General features: G+C 34.8%; 1 protein-coding gene across 1 annotated transcript; it reads right to left on the reverse strand.

Annotated features, from left to right (window-relative positions):
* Positions 1-258: 258 nt before the first annotated feature.
* On the reverse strand, positions 259-17,502 carry LOC140522460 (uncharacterized). Its single transcript, XM_072637897.1, has 5 exons — positions 16,411-17,502; positions 13,748-13,897; positions 9,490-10,287; positions 6,799-6,968; positions 259-352 (listed from the first exon to the last, which is right to left on the reverse strand). Exons 1-5 carry the CDS (start codon positions 17,146-17,148, stop codon positions 259-261), a joined length of 1,950 nt encoding a protein of 649 aa, XP_072493998.1. The 5' UTR covers positions 17,149-17,502.
* Positions 17,503-19,076: the final 1,574 nt, after the last annotated feature.

Genomic DNA, 19,076 nt, shown 5'->3' on the forward strand with positions numbered 1-19,076 from the left:
CAAACATACTTTAAGGTACAGGTGCTATGCAGCATTTTACTATAGCTTCAGAGATGCAGGACACAAGGTATATTTGTCAGCGGTAGGTTAGTGAAGAAAATGAAAATAAAAAAAAAAACCCCTTTGTTCACTTAGAATCATCCATGGTGGAATTCTTTAAGTGTTAATATACAAAATGAATTTGTACTCAGTATTTAACAAAAGAGTGAAATCCTTGCTTACTTAATGTTTCCTTTGAAAGGCCTGCCAAAAGGGGTCTTACCGATTTAAATCTTCCTCTAATTCATCATTTCTCTTCATTTGTAGTTCTAGAGAATCTTCCAGACATTGCTTCCACTCATTCAATACGAAGCTTTAAAAAAATTTTACAATGAAAAATATCACAATTGAACTGGCATTTCTCAAAGGGATTCTCTTCATTAACTCTAGCTGCAACTGTAAATATCAATTTAAGCATAGATTGTTAAACCAAAACAAATATGGAAAGATTTGAAAATGATTGATCTTCCTTGACATGACATACCTTTCCTGTGATTTCACTACAAACTATTTCTTTTCTTTTGAAATTTAAATCAATGAAAGTTCTGATTTGATTCAATATAGGTATTACTTTTACTGACAATATTCATAAATTTAGAAATGATTGAAATGAATAGGAATGAATAGAAAGTGGGCCAAGTTTCCCAACACACCACACCTTGGAGGAACATTGGCCTTTCCTATTTCTCTAGAGCCCATGATAATTATCCGTTCAGCTCCACTTCCCCTTTGCGTTGGCACACCTGACCCATGTTCCACACATTCCTATGTTGAAATGACAATGTATGTCTTTGTAAGTAAGGGTGTAAAACAGTTCTGCTAATCTCTTTGTACTGAAATAAGAGAGATGCAACGTGAGTAAATTGACGTTTTCTTTTTCTCCTTGAGTGGTTATCTGTTGTTCCCGATTATGAGCCAGGTGCTCTTTACTCTCTTGCAAAGAAAGACAGAAGCCTGCTCATTGTGGTGAATACTGCATGATTGTATTGTAGACTCACTCCTATTTCTCCTCTTTGCTTCCACATTTCTCCAATGAATTTTTACCACAGCTGCAATTTCTTCACTTCCTATTTCCATTTCATTCATCTATTTATCTGTAACTCTTCCCTTATTTATTTTCTATTTATCTGTGACTTAATTGGTATAGGAAATGCCCAGTCATAACGTTTATAACGTATCAGTACAAAGAGGTCCTGCCCTCAACCGACGTCTCAGAATCTGCAACTCTCAGAGTTTTACTGAATAACTTAGGGCACCAAAATTATGCAAAACTGGCCCAGGATCATGAAGCCATTTGTGTCAACATTGGGATTTCAACCTATGCATACGTCTGAGGCAAGATCTCTATTCCTAAAACATAGTGCCTTTCTTCATTGCCATAAAATCAGTTATTCCCTCCTTACTAGTCTACTACAACTGCATTCTCAAGAGGTAGAAGTCATACTGGTATCCAAAAACTTTTCTTCTTAGTCTCTGACTTCACTGAAACATAGATCCTCTTTCTCTTCTGTGATTGGTAATTTATTTTCCCTATAAATTATCCTTTCACCCTGTTTCTCTTTCCTCTTCTATCTCATGGAGACCCCTTTGGTCCTGGATCATGACTTCAAGCCGAGGATCAAAGAGTGAGGGAGGTGAGCATTTAATCCCACCTTCTCATTTTACAAAGGAGGAAGCAATCACACTGGTGTTAAATCAGTTGCATACAGTTTAATTAAAAACAAAAGGGCTACAGAGTCTTTCTGTTCTAATTTTGCCCGCACACCAATCTTTCCTACAAAATGCTAAGCCAAGTACTATCAAACATCGTTGAGATCATGTTACTGCCATGTACAGGAACTTCTATGGGCTATCAGATTGAGGCTTAAATTCTCCGTCTTCTTTTCTCTTATATCTCACTTCATCACATTTTTCCAACTTTTAATTCTAATTGCTTTACGGCTCCCCTCCTCACACTCCTATGCTTTTCGTATTTTCCTATCGCTCCCTATCCTACTAATCCATCACTTTCTTAGCCTATTGGACTCCATTGCTCTCCTGTACTGCTGATCCCTTCCCAAATCTCGAAGGCAACTCAAAGTTCTCACTTTTCTTCAATGCTTTCCTTACTATTTTGCTTCAATGAACCTTGCCTTCACTACATTCTTTGAGATTTTTGTCTGCAGCATTGAGTGAGTATGCTATTCGGGTTAATGCCTACATTGAGAATCACCTCTCATTTTAGTTCTTTATTATTTCAGTGTCTACTGGTGATATATTGTATAGGGACCTATCATGAATTCACTAAATATTTTCAGGATAATCAACTGCACTATACTCATTTAGAACTATAAGCAGAGCAAAAATGGACAAGTCATGAGTTAGTACAGATTTTTTTATAAATGAAGAATCCAAGGTTTGAGAGAGAAAAACATTCATAAAAACAAGTTGTATGCCAAGAGGCTGAGCCAGGACGCAAAATTTTGAAAGTTCACCCTCCTATATATGCTATCAATAATTAATATACATATGAACAGATGTATAGATGTGTGTACGCATATATAAAATTCAGATATTCGGCAATTTTTCTTCCACTAGAGTTGCTACCTCAGCAAATTTGCTCTGGGAACTTCTTGTACTGAGAACAGGACTGGATAATACCATCTGCTCTAACCTCCACCTATAGTGATCTCTCCTTTTCATAAATGCTTACATGTTTACCATGCACTTAGTAGTTGTTTATATGCTACATTGTATTAAACATGAAATTCCTCTATTTGGCATTGGAATGCTAGAGAGACTGAAAATTCTTCAAGGAGAGAGTGCATGTCTTACACATAGCTTTTGCTACCTGCTCAGAACCTCTCATAGTGGAATTCACATATGGATTTTCACTAGTTGATGAGGTAAATTTTGAACAAGGAAGAAATTGTAATTTGACTAATTTTTACAGAGCGAAAACTTGGATGATCTGGGAAATTAGATTAGAAATGAGTGCTAGTTTGCACTGAATACCAATTACATGAGGTAATTCGTACTGACAAAGAGGGACTCTGACTTTTTTCTTCCTTACTTTACCTTCAAGGTCTCAGTCCACACCTAGTTTCTGGACTGCAGCCTGAAACTAAAAGGTTTGGAAGGGTAATATTTCAATCGATGTGTTCCACAAACAATGTGAGCGAAATGAAGACAATGAGGGATAGGGGAGTTAATTGGGAAAAAAAAAGTTGTTTCACTCTCGTACTGCGTTCTGAAACCTAGAAAAATGTCTCAAGGGTCAAATGCCAGAGTAAAGAAGTTTTTCTAAGAATGAGATTGGACCTTGTAATAATGTCATAGCTAAGGGAAGTATACGGAAATTAACGAGTTCAAAATAAGGCTTTTGAAAAATTAGGAGGTAGATATGAAAATTGGGGAGGCAGTGGTTATTTGTATGAAAATGACAATGGTCTTTTGTTTTCAGTGTAGAGAAACTAGCATTTAGTCGGTGTCTAACGTGTGCAAGGAACAAAGGCCATAAAGTTGAGTGATTTGCAATTATCATCTCATTTGATTCTCACAACAACCCTGGGAGGTAGGTGCTATTATCAACCCCATTTCATGTTTGAGAATACTGAAAAGATTAAGTGACTTGCCTAAGATCACACCAAGAGCATCTGAGGCTATATCTGTAATCAGATCTTTCTCAGCCCAGGCTCAAGATTTTATCCATAATTGCTGCCAATCCCCTTCAAGTTGAGAAACATCTCATCATACAAAATTCTCTTTTTGATCACTTTGGCTTAGATTTCCCTTGCTTTACCACTTATGATGGGTACTAATTTGAAAATATGTTTGAGGAATGTCAGAAATATCCACTTCTATACTTTTTGGCAGGCATAATGATGAATAGCACACACAACTAGATATAAATATGGGAAAGCAAATGAAAAAGGAGAAAGGCACTTGACCTAATAATGGAAACCCGTTAGGGGAATTTGATTGTGTTGGTATTCTATGCGTAACCTCCCCTTCATTTTAATAATTTCTAATAATAATAACAACAATATTTTTTTTTACTGAATTTATATGTGGCCATTGGAGGCTCTGGGAAACCGAAAATATATAAAAAACCAGAATAGACAAACTCAAGGTGCTTTCGTCCAAATATCACCTTGAGCCAATTTTCATTTTAACTCCATTTTCAACCTAGGCAAAGCCAAGAAATGAATATAGAGTTTTGTCCTTCTTGTTTTTCCACTAGTAATACTACTATTATTACCAGTACCACTACTACTTCTACTAGAAGTACTACTACCAAATCTATTACAACTACTACTACTACTTTTGCTACTACAATAATAACAATTACTCTACTGCCAACATCCTGGGAAAAGGAATTTCTATGGAAAATAAGGAAGCATGAATACTCCCTGTCCTCAAGGAACTCCATTATAATTGGGTAAAAAACAATGAGATAAAGCAATTGATAGTTTGATAAGAAATGCGATCACCATAGGACAATCTATCTGTAATTAAATACCAGATTTTGTGGTATCAGATGAAAAGTGGATTTGAGGAGATTCAGGAATCAACAGGGGTGAAAAGCCCAAAAAGCATTATGAGAAAAGAATCATACTTTTGTAATTCAAAAACATCTTGAATGTGAAGAGTAGAAAGGTTTTGAATAGGTAGCACAGATGAGGAAGTGTAACTAAACAAGAAGAGTAACTAAACAAGATGGAGGTATGGAGGTGGAAATCCACAGGGTGAGATCAGATTGATTAAGTTAGGGAATATTAATGAAAGCATCCATCTAATTACTTCAACTCCAATTTATCCTTTCCATGTACAATTTCTATATGTACAAAATGTGAAGAAATAACATTTTCTTGTTATTCAAGGAGGAGTTTGAACAGAAAGAAACAAAGAATTTGTACTTGACAGTGCTGTTTGGGGGATTAAATGAGAAAATGAAGGTCAAGGTGTTTCTAAAAATCAAGTATGATAGGAATGATTGAGCTATTATTGGTCCTGGGACAAACACCTCACTCTTTGCATAAGGACAGATAAACCAAATGGTCAACCACAGAAAGAGTGAATATAAGTATTAAAATTTACGTGTACAGATTGTGGAAGTTGGAGGAGTAATTCTAAGTCAACGGAAATTACAGACACAGTGTTCAGAAAATTGACAAAACTGGTAAAATGAGAAAGCAGCAATTCCCCAAACCACTTGGTAGTAGCTAAGAAAGAGAAGGGTAGAGAAGTGGAATGGGCTAGGTACTCAAGAGATAGCAGGCAATGAATATAGCAGTCTCTGGGTTGATAAACTCAAGGACCCCTACCTTCTGGGATAAGAACTCACTGTTCGAGAAAATTGCGGGGAAAACTGGATAACAATGTGGTGGAAACTAAGCATAGACCAATTCATGACACCATGCACAAGAATGAATGGGTACATGATCTAGGGATAAAGATTGATATCATGGACAAAGTGAAGGAGGAAGGAATAGTGTATTTATCAGATTTATGGAGAAGGGAAGAGTTTTTGACTAAAGAAAAGACAGTAAGCATTATGAAGGGAAAGGTGAATAATTGTGATTGCACTAAACTGAAAAGTTTTTGCACAACTAGACCCAATGCAATCAGGATTCAGAGGGATGTAGTACATTGGGAAAGAATTTTGACAGTTAATGTTGGGGACAAAGGCCTCATTTCTAGAGTATATAGAGAACTGAGTCAAATGTACCAGAATACAAGTCATTCCCCAATTAATAAATGGTAAAAGGATATGAACAAACAATTTTCAGAGGAAGAAATTAAAGATACCTATAATCATAGAAGAAATGCTCTCAACCACTTTTGATTAGAGATGCAAATCAAAACAACTCTGAGGTACCACAACACACCTATTAGATTGGCAAACATGACAGAACAGGAAAATAATAAATGTTGGCGAGGATGTGGGAGAGTTGGAACACTAATTCATTGTTTGTGGAGCTGTGAGTTCATCCACCCATTCTGGACAGCGCTTTGGAACTGTGCCGAAAGGGCTACAAAAATGTGCATACCCCTTCACCCAGCAATATACAGCAATATGACTGTATCCCCAAGAGATAATAAAAATGAGAAAGGACCCCACATGTACAAAAATATTTACAGCATCACTCTTTGTAGTGGCCAAAAACTGGAAATCAAGGGGATGCCCATCAATTGAGGAATGGCTGAAGACATTATGGTATCTGAATGTAATGGAATACTATTGCGCTATAAGAAATGATGAGCAAGATGACTTCAGAGAAGCCTGAAAATATTTACATGGTTTGATGCTGAGCAAGAGGAGCAGCACCAGGAGAACTTTGTGCACAGCAACCACCAAAGTGTGCAAGAGCTTTTTCTGGTAGACTTCGATATTCATAGAAAAAAAAAAAATTCCCAATGATGCCCTAAGGCAAAATGCTTTCCACATGCAGGGAAAGAACTATGGAATTCAATCGCAGAATTTAACAGATCATTTCTGTGTGTGTGTGAGTGTGTGTGTGTGTGTGTTATATTTTGGTTTGTTATATGATTTCTCCCATCTATTTAATTCCTCTACACAGCATGACTACAGTGAAAATGTACTCAGTAGGAATGTATATGTAGATTCTATAAAGAATTGTATGGCTCTTGGGGAGGGAAAAAAAATCTAAGTTTTGTCGTAGTGATTGGAGAATATTAAAACTAAATATATTGCTTAAAAATGTGAAATGTCACACTGAATATACTTTCCACTCATTTGTTTCCAGAACAAATTACTGATCTTTTTGCATACGTACTTGACTTTTGGTTTCATCTACTTCCTTCTGTAGTTTTTCCTTATCTTCATAATCAATTTCCTTAAATGATGTGACTTGTTGTGAAACTCCTGTCAGGGACTGATAATTGCAGGAAACAGGTGGCTCTCGCTGAAGATTTCTTACTCTAGCCTGATAGAAATATGTCCAAATTACTAATATTACAGATTTCATAAAGCAACATTAGCTAGTATAAAATAAATATAATTTTAAAATTCAAATCAAAAGTCTATATAATTTTGCATACAACTTAATTTCTTCAGTATGTTCATAATTATCAAAGATTGAAAGACAGAAATCTCTTAGGGATTAAGGAAACAACCTCATTTTGCAGGTGAGAAAAACTAAACTCCAAAGAGGTTAAATGAGTAACCAAGGTCCTAAAGGTAGACGTTTAGAAAGAAAAAGATTAAAACTTGGCTCCTGAGACAGCAAAGTTGTTTAGATCATATCACTCAACTTCCATTTAGCATGGAGCAAATGAGATCTTTCTACTCCCTCAGAATACTCCTCAGAAATCAGTACAGTCAGCCTGCTTTCCCCATTACGTCTTAATTGACAAGAATGACACCACCTCCAAAGCTATCTAGGCACTAAAACATTTTACGTGAAATTCCCACGCAAAGTAAAGGAAAGAGGAGGGAAGAACGTACACTTTCTTATGCTTGGTAGAAAATGTAAAGGTTTCCCATTCCATTTTTCGGAAAAGTTGACTACCTTATTTCTGTGTGCCAGTCCGTAGAAGAAAGACATCTACAAGAAAAGGTTTTGCTTTCTTTCCTCTCATGGTTTACGCTGGAGAATGAACATAGGCACTGATATGCTTGTCAGGCTTGGTAAAAGCACTTAACATGCCCAAAGTCAAAATGTCAACAACAAATATGGGAGCTAGGTATTATTCACATCTTCAACAGTCTTGCTAAGCCTTCAAGGAAGTTGCTTTCTCTGTTCAGATAAGAGTTACACTCCTGGTTTCAGTCAATGGAGAAGAAACAGGAAACTATGGAAAATATGCTAGTTCTACACGCTATGTGTACATAGCATGTTAGAAGTACAGAGTTTTGGACATACAGACGTATTCATCCGTTCACATATATGTATATGTAGATATCCACACAGAAAAACATAACTGTATGTGTATAGAATGATATACTGCAACAATTCTTCTCCTCTTTCACTACAGAGCAAGGGGAATTATTACATAAATTATGAAAACCAAATGAAGCCAAAAATCAAAAGAAGCCAAATGTTTTTTTCTAATTAGACAAGATGAAGTACTTTGTAAAAGTCAATTTTAGTAGAGTCACGCCAAATTTTTTGAAGAAAACATAAGGCTAAGAGAAGACAATGTAAAGTTCAGAAAGTAAAATTGGCTCAATTCACTGAATTTCTACAAGTAAACTGTACTCTATTATGGAATGACTAGATAAAATTTTAAATTTTTTAGATGAAATCATTACCCAGGACAATACGTGGTAGAATCGACCCTCACTGCATATATGAAAAATCACAGATAATGTGATCTGCTATTAGACTGTATAAATTATTCATATTAAGGAACTAAAAGGAGTGATTCCAGAACCGGCAACTTTGGAAACTGAGCAAGACTTGTTAGTCCAACCACAAAAAAAAAAAAAATAAAAAAAGAGATGAAAAAATAGTGGAGTACAATTAAAAAATAAGATTAGTAACTGAAAAATTAACGCTTAATGAAGAATCATAATGTTTCTGAATAGAAGCACTGTCCTAAATTTCAAAGAAAAGTAGTGGCTCGACTACGGAATTTCACTACAAATAGAATCCAATCGTTAATGTTTCAAAAATTAGTTCAAAAGTGTCTAAATTGAAACTAGTTAGACAGATGAGTATGTTTAAATTTTAATGAAACTCGTAAAGGGCATATTGCACAGTTATCTCAAAAGAGATTTTATACTTCAACTGTAATATTGTTCCTAGCATTATGTTGGAAGACTTTTCTTAAATTGCAGCATTTGAAAAAATTTGTGATATTTCAGTATTCAAATGGAATAATAGAAAAATTAATGAAATAAAAATTTATCTTTATTTGGATACTAGAGATTTCCTATACAAATATTTATTAAGCCAAATGTCATGGACTGCATGATTTCTTGAAGCAAAATGTGTCGTTACCTAAAAGAAGAATTTGTAAATTATTTTTATACTTTTAGCTTTTATATTATTATTTTTATGTTTAAAATTGCTTTCGATTGTTTGCTTTATTACTTATATTGTATTACAGTACATGTTATTTTCATTTTTATATTCATTTGATCTTAAAAATTATTATATTACTTGTTCTATTTATCATATCATGGATTCTCACTCTCAATTCTTATATATCAGAATTTGTACAATGAAAGATAATAGCATCACCAGCCTGTCGAATATTCAAATTCCTAAGATATCTTGATAAAAATTAAATTGAATTTCATTTCAAAACGACTAAAACTTATCCAAGCAAAATACTTCAAAAGCGAACCCTCTTGCGGCCTTCTCATTTTCATATTTCCACGTTTGCTCTCTGAAGTGGTTCCATTCACACATTAACTAATACTTTATTGCTCTCTTCTACTATAAGAGCTTGTTTATCAATATCAGCATAAACTTTATTGAAGAGATCAATAAATTGCACCTGGGCATCACTCATTTGCTTTTCTTGAATTATGATTTTCTTCTGTGTGTCTTCAAGCTCTTGCTGCAGCACCATATTTTCACTCTGGATTTTGCCTAATCTTTCTTGGAGAGATTCATTTTCCAAACTATATCTCTTGACTTTTTCCTTTAACACTTGATTTGGTTCTTCAAGTTCCTCTGCCTTCTGTTCAGCATGCTTCAGTTCTCTCTGTGTGTTTTCTAAAATGTATGTCTTCTCTCTGAGGGATTCATGGACATGGTCTAGCTCATTTTCTAAACTCTTGGCTCTACTTGCAGTCTTAGAGAGTTTTTCAGAAAGGACACCGTTATCCTCTCTTAGACTACACAAGTCATGGTTTAGTTTGTCCTTTAAATGAAGCCACTCATCTCTTTTACCCTCAAAGGAATCCTCAAGGGCTAATTTTGATAACTCATATTTGCCAACGATTTTAATCAACCTGGACGGGTATGATGCCCCATCGTCCTCTAGTTTCTCAATGTTTTGTTCTGCATTCTGCAGTTTAGAGTTCAGCATGGCATTCTGAGCTTTCAGAACGATTATTCGTCGACGGCACTGAAATCCGATTTTTCTTAACGCTTCTTTATTTAATTGTAATTTCTGTTGAAGCTCTTCAATCTTTTCTTTCAACGCTTCAGTTTCTTCTGTGTGGTGCTTTCTGGTGCGCTTATCCTTACTTTTTACTGTGTGTAATTCCATTTGGTGCATGGCAACTTCATACTGTATGATTTCCTTTTTTTTCTGCAGGTATTTTTCCTTTTCGTTCCTAAGAGGAACCTAAAGATAAGAAAAAGAAAAAAATGTTATTCAAAATAAAATTATAAATTCTGATATTTCCATAAAAATTCAAAATAAACGCCAAAGGTCCAAGAAGCATAGTGTCTTCAGAGGAAAAGTTAACTGAGGGAGTTTCACCTATTTCCCATTCTGTTAATTTGCGCAAAGAACAGGACTTAAAACTGCATCATAAATCGAAGATTTGGAACGCGTTTTTGGACCGACAAAGCTGTCTTTCTTTCAGTATATTTGATTTCCTTTTCTCCATACATTTTATCTCACACTGCTGATTCTATTTCAGACATTTCAAGGTCTCTGGAAAGTACTTTCAATACATGATCTCACCTACAATTTGCACAACCTTTATGAGGGAAATACTTATATTTATTTATATTGCTAAGTGTGGAAAAGAAGTGCAGTTCACGAATTTGAAACTATAGATTATTAGAGCAAAAGGGGACACTACTGATGAGTTAGTACATCATTTTATAATTCAAGAACCAGAAGCCTAACGACAGAAAACCATTTGCTGAAAGTCGTGTGGATGGCAATGGACTGAAGCAGAACACAAAATCTTGGAAAAGTCCCCCTTAGATTGACAGTTTTACCAGATTTCAGACATATAATTATATGAACACACACATGTGTGTGTAATTCCATATGTGTACATGTATAATTTTGTGTGTACATATACACATCCACACAGGAACAGATATATCAATATAAATAAATATATAAATGTACATACATAAGTATAAATATATATACATATATATATATACATATATATATGTATAATACGTAGGTATTCAGCAATTGTTCTTCCACTAGGGCTGCTAACTCAACCAATTTGCATCGAGTAATGTTCTCATTAATAAAAACATGAATGGATTAATACCATCTGCTCTAATTTCCACCTGTACTGATATCTTCTTTCATAAATACTTACAGGAATATCGTTCACTTAGTAGTTGTTTAAATTCTACTTTTTGCTACAAATGAACTTTCTCTCTTTTGTATTGACTTCCCAGAGAGAGTGAAAATTCTTCAAGAAGACAGTGCGTGTCTCACACACAGTCTTCGTATACTTCTCAGGGTCTATCACAGTGTTGTTCACATAATTATTATTCACTAATTGATGAAATAACATTTGAACGAGGGAGAAACTGTAATTTCACTGAAATCTTCCATAGTGAAAACTTGCGCGATCAGGGAAATTAGACAAGACATAGTGCCAGTTTGGCCAGAATGCCAATTAATTGACCTACCTCTTCCTACCAAAGATGGATTCTAAATTACTGCTTCCTTGCTGTAACTTCCAGGAGTCAGTTCACACCTAGTTTCTTGACTGCATCCTGATGCAAAAAGCTTTTGACGGTTAATATTTTAATCCAGGTCTTCCAGAAAGAAGGTGAGGGAAAGGAAGACAAGGAGTGATAGGGGAGCTACTTGGGAAACAAAACTTATTTCATTCCAGTGCTGATTTCTGACACCTTGAAAAATTTCTCAAGAATACAAATTCAAAAGAAAAGTAATTTTCAGAAGAATGAGACTGGAACTCATAATAGTTTCTTAACTAAGCCAAGTCTACTGAAATTAGCCAGGTTAAGAAAAGTCTTTTGCAATATTTGGAGATGCTTATCAAAATTTGGGATGTAGTATTATTTGTATAAAATGGACAATGATCTTTATGTCCTTGGAGCAGGGAAACTAATATTTCTTAAGTATCTAATACGTGCCAAGAACAAAGGCCATAACCTTAAGAGATTTACAATCATTATCTCATTTGATTCTTCCAACAACACTGAGAAGTATGTGCTATTATAATCCCCATTTTGTGGCTAAGGAAAGGGAGAAGAATTAAGTGACTTGCCTAGGATCACACAGATAGAATCTGTGGACACATTTGAAGTCAAATCTTTCTAACCCCAGACGCAAATTTCTATCCCTAATTCCCCCAACATACGTCTAAGTGGAGAAATATCCCATCATCAAAAGTTCTTTTTTTGCCTGCTTTGGAAGAGATACGTACTTACTATGCAATTTATGATGACGACTAGGGTGAAATTTGTTTTGAAGAGTATCCGAAATACCTCTTACTATAGATTGTGCCTTCTACAATGATGAATCCATACCTAAATACTTGGAAATGTGGGAAAGCAACTGACAATGGAGAAAGGTATTTGCTAGCATTAAAGGGAACAGGTTAGAAGAATTTGACTGTCATGCTATTGTACGCTTAACTGTACCTTCATTTAAAAAATTTCTGAGAATAATACGAGCAACTGAAAAATAATTTTGTTTTCAATTTCTACTTTGCTCTTTGTGGTCTGGAGAATTCAAAATTTATAAAAATCAGACTAGAACATCTTCAAGTATTTTAGTCCAACCATTTTCAACTGCTGGCAAAATCAACAAATAAACATTTAGTTTCCTTGTTCCTGTTTTCCTACTACTAGGACTACTACTACAAGTACTCCTATCACTAGAACTAATAGTACTGGAACTACAACTAGTACTACTTGTACTACAACAATCATAACAATTGCCTCTACTGACAGTGTGCTTTGAAAGCAAAGTTTTACCGAGAAAGAATGAAGTATCCATTGTTCTGTCCTCAAGAAACTTTATTACAGTTGGGCAAAAAACAGTTAGAAAAGGGAAGTGATAATTTGTCAACAGATGTGAAAACCATAAAGCAATAAATGCTCACTTACATACCCAATTCGGTATTAGGTAATTAGGTGGTATCAGATGAAAAGCGGATTTCAGGAGATTCAGAAATCCTTAGGGGTGAAAAGTCCCAATGGCATTATGGCAAAAATATCGTGCGTTTGGAATGCACAAGCCTGTTGGAGATGAAGAGTAGATAGGTTTTTGATGGGGAGTGCAGATGAGAACGTGTAACTGAGCAAGAAGTGAAGAAGGTATGGAGCTAGATATGCACATGGTGAGATCTGATTGCTGAAGTTAGAAGATATTAATGAAATCATCCATCTCATTACTTTAATTCTCAATTGTATTTTGCAGGTACAATTTACATATTTAGGAATTGTGAAGAAACACCCTTTTCCTGTTATTCAAGGAGAAGTTTCAATGGAAGTATACAAATAATTTTTACTTCACAGCATTGTTTGGGGATTAAATGAGAAAATGATGGTAAAGGTCTTTCTAAACATAAAGAATCATAGAAGTGATTTAGGCATTATGGGTCCTTGGAAAAACACTCATTCTTTGTGTAAGGACAGATAAACCAAATTGTCAACGACATCATGAGTGAATATTAGTATTGAAATTCATGTGCACAAATTGTGGCGGTTGTAGGTCTAACTTTAATTCAACTTAAATGACAGACAGAGCGTTCAGAAAATTTATACTGTTGACGAGCAAAAGGGAAATGTCACACTGCACACAATTTCCATTCATCAGGAACAAATTATTGATCTTTTTGCATACATACTTTACTTTTGGTTTCGTCTACTTGCTTCAGTAGTTTTTCCTTCTCTTCATAATTCCTTCGATAAAATGATGTAACTTGTTGTGAAACTATTCTCATGGATTGATAGTTGCCGGAAACAGGAACTTCTCGCTGAAGATGTCTTTCTCTGGCCTGATAGATATGTGTTCAAATTATTTCTATTGCTGATTTCAGAAAGCAATATTAGCTCATATAAAATAAATATAGTTTCAAAATTCAAATCAAAAGTCATTATAGTTCTGCATGCAATTTAATTTCATCAACATATTCATAATTTTCATAGATTTGAGATATAAATATCTTAGATGGTATTTAACAAAATTCCCGCATGTGGCACATGAGAAAAACGAAACTCCAAAGAGGTTAGTTGAGTTACCCAAGGTCCTAACGTTAGTCGTTTCTAGGGAAAAAGATTGACACTTGGCTCCTGACACAAGAAAGCTCTTTTGATTATTCTACTCAACCTTCATTTAGCATGGATCAAATGCGCACTTTCCACTTGCTCAGTATAATCCTGAGATATCAGAACATTCAGCCTGGTGTCCCCATTGACTCCTTTTTGAGAATAATTACAGCCCCTCAAAAGCTATCTAGGGACTGAAATATTATAGGTGAAATTCACATGGAAAATACTGGAATGAGGGGGGAGGAATGTATACTTTTTTGTACTTGATAGACACATTAATCGTTTCCCATTCCTTTTTTCAGAGAAATTAACTGCCTCATTTCTATGCAGCAACATTTAGAAAGAGGAGGACATCTACAAGAAACGTTTGAATTTTCCTTCCTCTCATTGTTTAACTGGGGAGAAGGAACGTAGGTACCGGTACGCATGTCAGGCTTGGTAAAAGCGTTTGATATGAATGATTTGTTTTGCTCAAAGCCAAAATGAAAACAACAAATATGGTCACTAGGCACTGTTCACATCTTCAAGAGTCTTTGCTAAGCCTTCAAAGAATTCCTGTTCCTGTTCAGATAGGAATTACACTCCTGGTTTCAGTCAATCGACAAAAAAAAGGAAACTATGAAAGAATATGCTAGTTCTCCCACTAATCTATACACAGCACGTTGCAAGTTCAGCGATTTGTACATACAGACGTATTCATCCATTCTCATATGTGTATGTGTACATATACACGCAAGATGCAAAGTCATGTGTGTATAGACTGATACACTGCAAAAATTCATCTCTAATTTCATCATAGTGCAACGCAAATTATTGCATAAGTTATGAATACCAAATGAAGCAAAAATCAAAAGAGATCAAAATTTTTTCTCTAATTAGGCACGATGAAGGAATTTGTGAAACTAACTGTAACTAAAGTCTGGGAAGTTATTTTGAAGAAAACATAAGGCTAAAAGGAGACAATGTAAAGTTGAGACAGTAAAATGGGCACAATGTACTGAATTCCCATAAGGTTACTAAATTCTGCTTTGGAAGGATAAGATAAAATTTTCAACTTTTTTAGATGAATTATTTCCCAGTACAATATATGGTATAATGGACACTCATTGTATATATGAAAAATCACAGAAAATGAGAGCTGGTATTAGACTGTGTAAAGTTATTCTTATTCAACAACTAAACGGCCGTGATTCCAGAACTTGCAATTTTGCACATCGAGCAAGAATTATTCGTAAAACAATAAAAAAATACTGACATTAAAATATTACTAGTGAAGCACAATTAAAAAATAAGATTATTAACCCAAAAAGTTAACGTTTAATGCAGAAAAATGATCTTTTGGAATAGAATTGCTGTCCTCACTTGGAAAGAAAAATAGTGTCTAGACTACGGAATTTCACTACAAATATAATCCAGTTGTTAATGCATCAAAAGGTAGTTGAGAGGAGTCTGAATTGAAACTAATCATATTGTGGAATATGTTTAAATGCTAATGAGATGTCTAATGGGAATATTCCACAGAATCAAACAAGAAATTTTACCTTTCAACTGTTATATAATTCCTAGCATTTTTGTGTAAGATCTCTCTTCAACTTCAGCATTTGAAATAATTTATTCCATTTCAGAGTTCAAATGGGATATTAGGAAAATTATTAAAATGGAAAAAATTATCTGCATTTATGAGGCAGCGATTTCCCCTACAAATATTTATGAAACCAAAATGTCATGGACTCTGAGTCTTCTTAAGGTAAAAAGCATTTTTTTATTTTTATTTTTATTTCGTTTTTATGTTATTATTTTTATGTATCACATTATTTTCATTTCTTAATTTCATTGCTTACTTTTTATTACAGTATGTTTAATTATTATTGCATTCATATTATCTTAAAAATCATGACATTACTTGTTCTATTTATCATATTATGGATTCTCATTCTCAATTCTTACATATCAGCATTTCCCCAATGAAAGTTGATAACCTCACCAGCCTGTTGAGAATTCAAATTTCTAAATTATCTTGATTAAAATTACTTTGACTTTCATTTCAAAAAGCTATATCGTTATCCAAGTATGACATTTAATGACCGAACCCTCTTTCAGCCTTCTCAATTTCATATTTACACATTTGTTCTCCTAAGTGGTTACATTCACTGACTAACACTTTCTTGCTGTCTTCTACTAGAAGAACTTGTTTTTCACTATCAGTATAAAGTTTGTTGAAGAGATCAATAAACTGTACCTGAGCATAGCTCAGTTGCTTTTCTTTCATCGTGACTTTCTTCTGTGTGTCTTCAAGCGCTTGCTGAAGCACCATATTTTCACTCTGGATTTGCCGTAACCTTGCTTGGAGAGATTCATTTTCCAAACTACATCTGTTGAGTTTTTCCTTTAACACTCGATTTGTTTCTTCAAGTTCCTTTGCCTTCTCTTCAGCATGGTTCAGTTCTCTCTGTGTGTTTTCTACAATATATGTCTTTTCTCTGAGGGATTCATGAACATGGTCTAGCTCATTTTCTAAACTCTTGGCTCCACTTTCAGCCTGAGAGAGTTCTTCAGAAAGGAAAGCATGGTTCTCTCTTAAACTAGACAAGTCACTGTTTAACTTGTCCTGTACATGAAGCCACTCATCTCTTGCTTCCTGAAAGGAATGTTCAAGGGCTAGTTTGGACGCCTCACTTTGCTTATAATCGTCAATAACAGACATCAGACGAGACCTGTATGATTCAATTTCGCTCTCTAGTCTCTCTGTGTTTTCTTTTGCATTCTCCAATTGAGAGTTCAGCGCTACATTCTCAGCTTTCAGAACCTTTACTTGGCCACTGTATTGAAATCGGATTTTTCTTAATGCTTCTCTATTCCACTGTAATTCCTGTTGAAGCTCCTCATTCTTCTCTTTCAAAGCTTCAGTTTCTTCTCTGTGGTGCTTTCTGGTTTGCTGATTCTTAATTTTTACTGTTTTTAATTCCACTTTGTGCATGGCAACTTCATACTGGATGATGTCCTTTTTCTCCTGCAAATATTTTTCCTTTACATTCCTAACAGGAACCTAAACATAAGGAAAAGAAAAGAAAATGTTATTCAAAATAAAATGACTTATTCGGATATTTCCTTAAAAATTCAAAGGAAACGCCAAGGGGCCAAGAAGCATAGTGTATTTAAAGAAAAAGTTAACTGAGGGACTTTCACCTCTTTCCCATTTCTATCAATTTGCTGAAAGAATACGGCTGAAAACTGCTTCATCAACCAGAAGATTTGGACACCATTTTTGAACTCACAAAGCTGTCTGTCTTTCAGTAGATTTGGTTTCCTTTTCTCCATACATTCTGTCTCACACTGATGATTCTATCTGAGACATGTCAAGGTTTTTGGAAAGGACTTTCAGTACATCATCTCACCTAAAATTTGCACCACCCTTGTGAGGGAAATATTTATATTCCTTCATATTGCTAATTGTGTAACAGAAGTGCACTTCACGCACGTAAAACTATAGATTGTTCGAGCAATAATGGACACTACTGATGAGTTAGTACTTCATTTTACAAATCAAGAACCAGAAGCCTAAAGACAGAAAATCATTTGTCGAAAGCCAACTGGATGGCAATGACTGAAGCAGAACACAAAATCTTGGAAAAGTCACCCTTAGATGCAGAGTTTTAACAAACTTCAGACACATATTTGTAAAAACACACACATATATGTGCATGTATCAACGTATGTGTACATGTATATTTTTGTGTGTGCATATACACATTCACAGAGGAACAAATATATCAATATAAATAAATATATAAATATAAATGTACATGTTAATATAGATAGATAGATACATAGATAGACAGACAGACAGATAGACAGATAGATAGATAGATGATAGATAGATAGATAGATAGATAGATAGATAGATAGACAGACAGACAGATAGACAGATAGATAGATAGATATAGATATACAATAGGTAGGTTTTCAGCAATTGTTCTTCCAGTAGGGCTGCTAACTCAACCAAATTGCATCAAGTAATGTTTGCATTAGGAAAAACATGAATGGATTACTACCATCTGCTCTAACGTGCAACTTTAGTGATATCTCCCTTTTGTAAATGCTTACTGGAAAATCGCTCACTTCGTAGTTGTTTAAATTCTACCGTTTGTTATAAATGAAGTTTCTCTATTTTGTGTTAACTTCCACAGAGAGTGAAAATTCTTCAAGGAGACAGTGCACGTCTGACACACAGTCTTTTATCCTGCTCAGGATCTATCACAGTGTTGTTCACATAGACAGTATTCACTAGTTGATGAAATAACGTTTGAACAAGGAAGAAACTGTAATTTCACTAAATTCTTACATACTGAAAACTTTCACGATCAGGGAAATTACACAAGAAATGGTGCCAGTTTGGCCAGAATGCCAATAAAATGACCTACTTCTTGCTGCCAACGATGGACTCTAAGTTACTGCTTGCTTGGTATACCTTCCAGGAGTCAGTTCACACCTCGTTTCTTGACTGAAACCTGAAGCCAAAAGCTTATGAAGGTTCATATTTTAATCCAAGTCTTTCAGAAAGAAGTTGAGAGAAATGAAGACAAGAAGTGATAGGGGCGTTACTTGGGAAACAGAACTTATTTCATTCCAGTGCTCATTTCTGACACCTTGAAAAATTTCTCAAGCATGGACATTGAAAAGAAAAGTCATTTTCAGAAGAATGAGATTGGAATTCATAATAGTTTCTTAACTAAGCTGAGTACACTGAAATTGGCCAGGTTAAGAAAACTCTTTTGCAATATTAGGAGATGATTATCCAAATGTGGGAGGCAGTATTATTTATATATAGTGGACGTTGGTCTTTATGCTTTTGGAGCAGGGAAACTAGCATTTCCTAAGTGTCCAATATGTGCCAACAATAAAGGC

The sequence above is a fragment of the Notamacropus eugenii genome, chromosome 2, assembly GCF_028372415.1.
Source record: "Notamacropus eugenii isolate mMacEug1 chromosome 2, mMacEug1.pri_v2, whole genome shotgun sequence".
Lineage (NCBI taxonomy): Eukaryota > Metazoa > Chordata > Mammalia > Diprotodontia > Macropodidae > Notamacropus > Notamacropus eugenii.

Excerpts from the sequence above, each read along its gene's own strand:
- LOC140522460 (XM_072637897.1), bottom strand. The coding sequence starts at position 17,148 with ATGCACAAAGTGGAATTAAAAACAGTAAAAATTAAGAATCAGCAAACC. Across the intron at positions 10,288-13,747 it reads TAGACGAAACCAAAAGTAAA|GTTCCTCTTAGGAACGAAAA; the intron begins GTATGTATGCAA and ends TCTTATCTTTAG. Across the intron at positions 6,969-9,489 it reads AGCAAATGAGTGATGCCCAG|GCTAGAGTAAGAAATCTTCA; the intron begins GTGCAATTTATT and ends TATTTCTATCAG.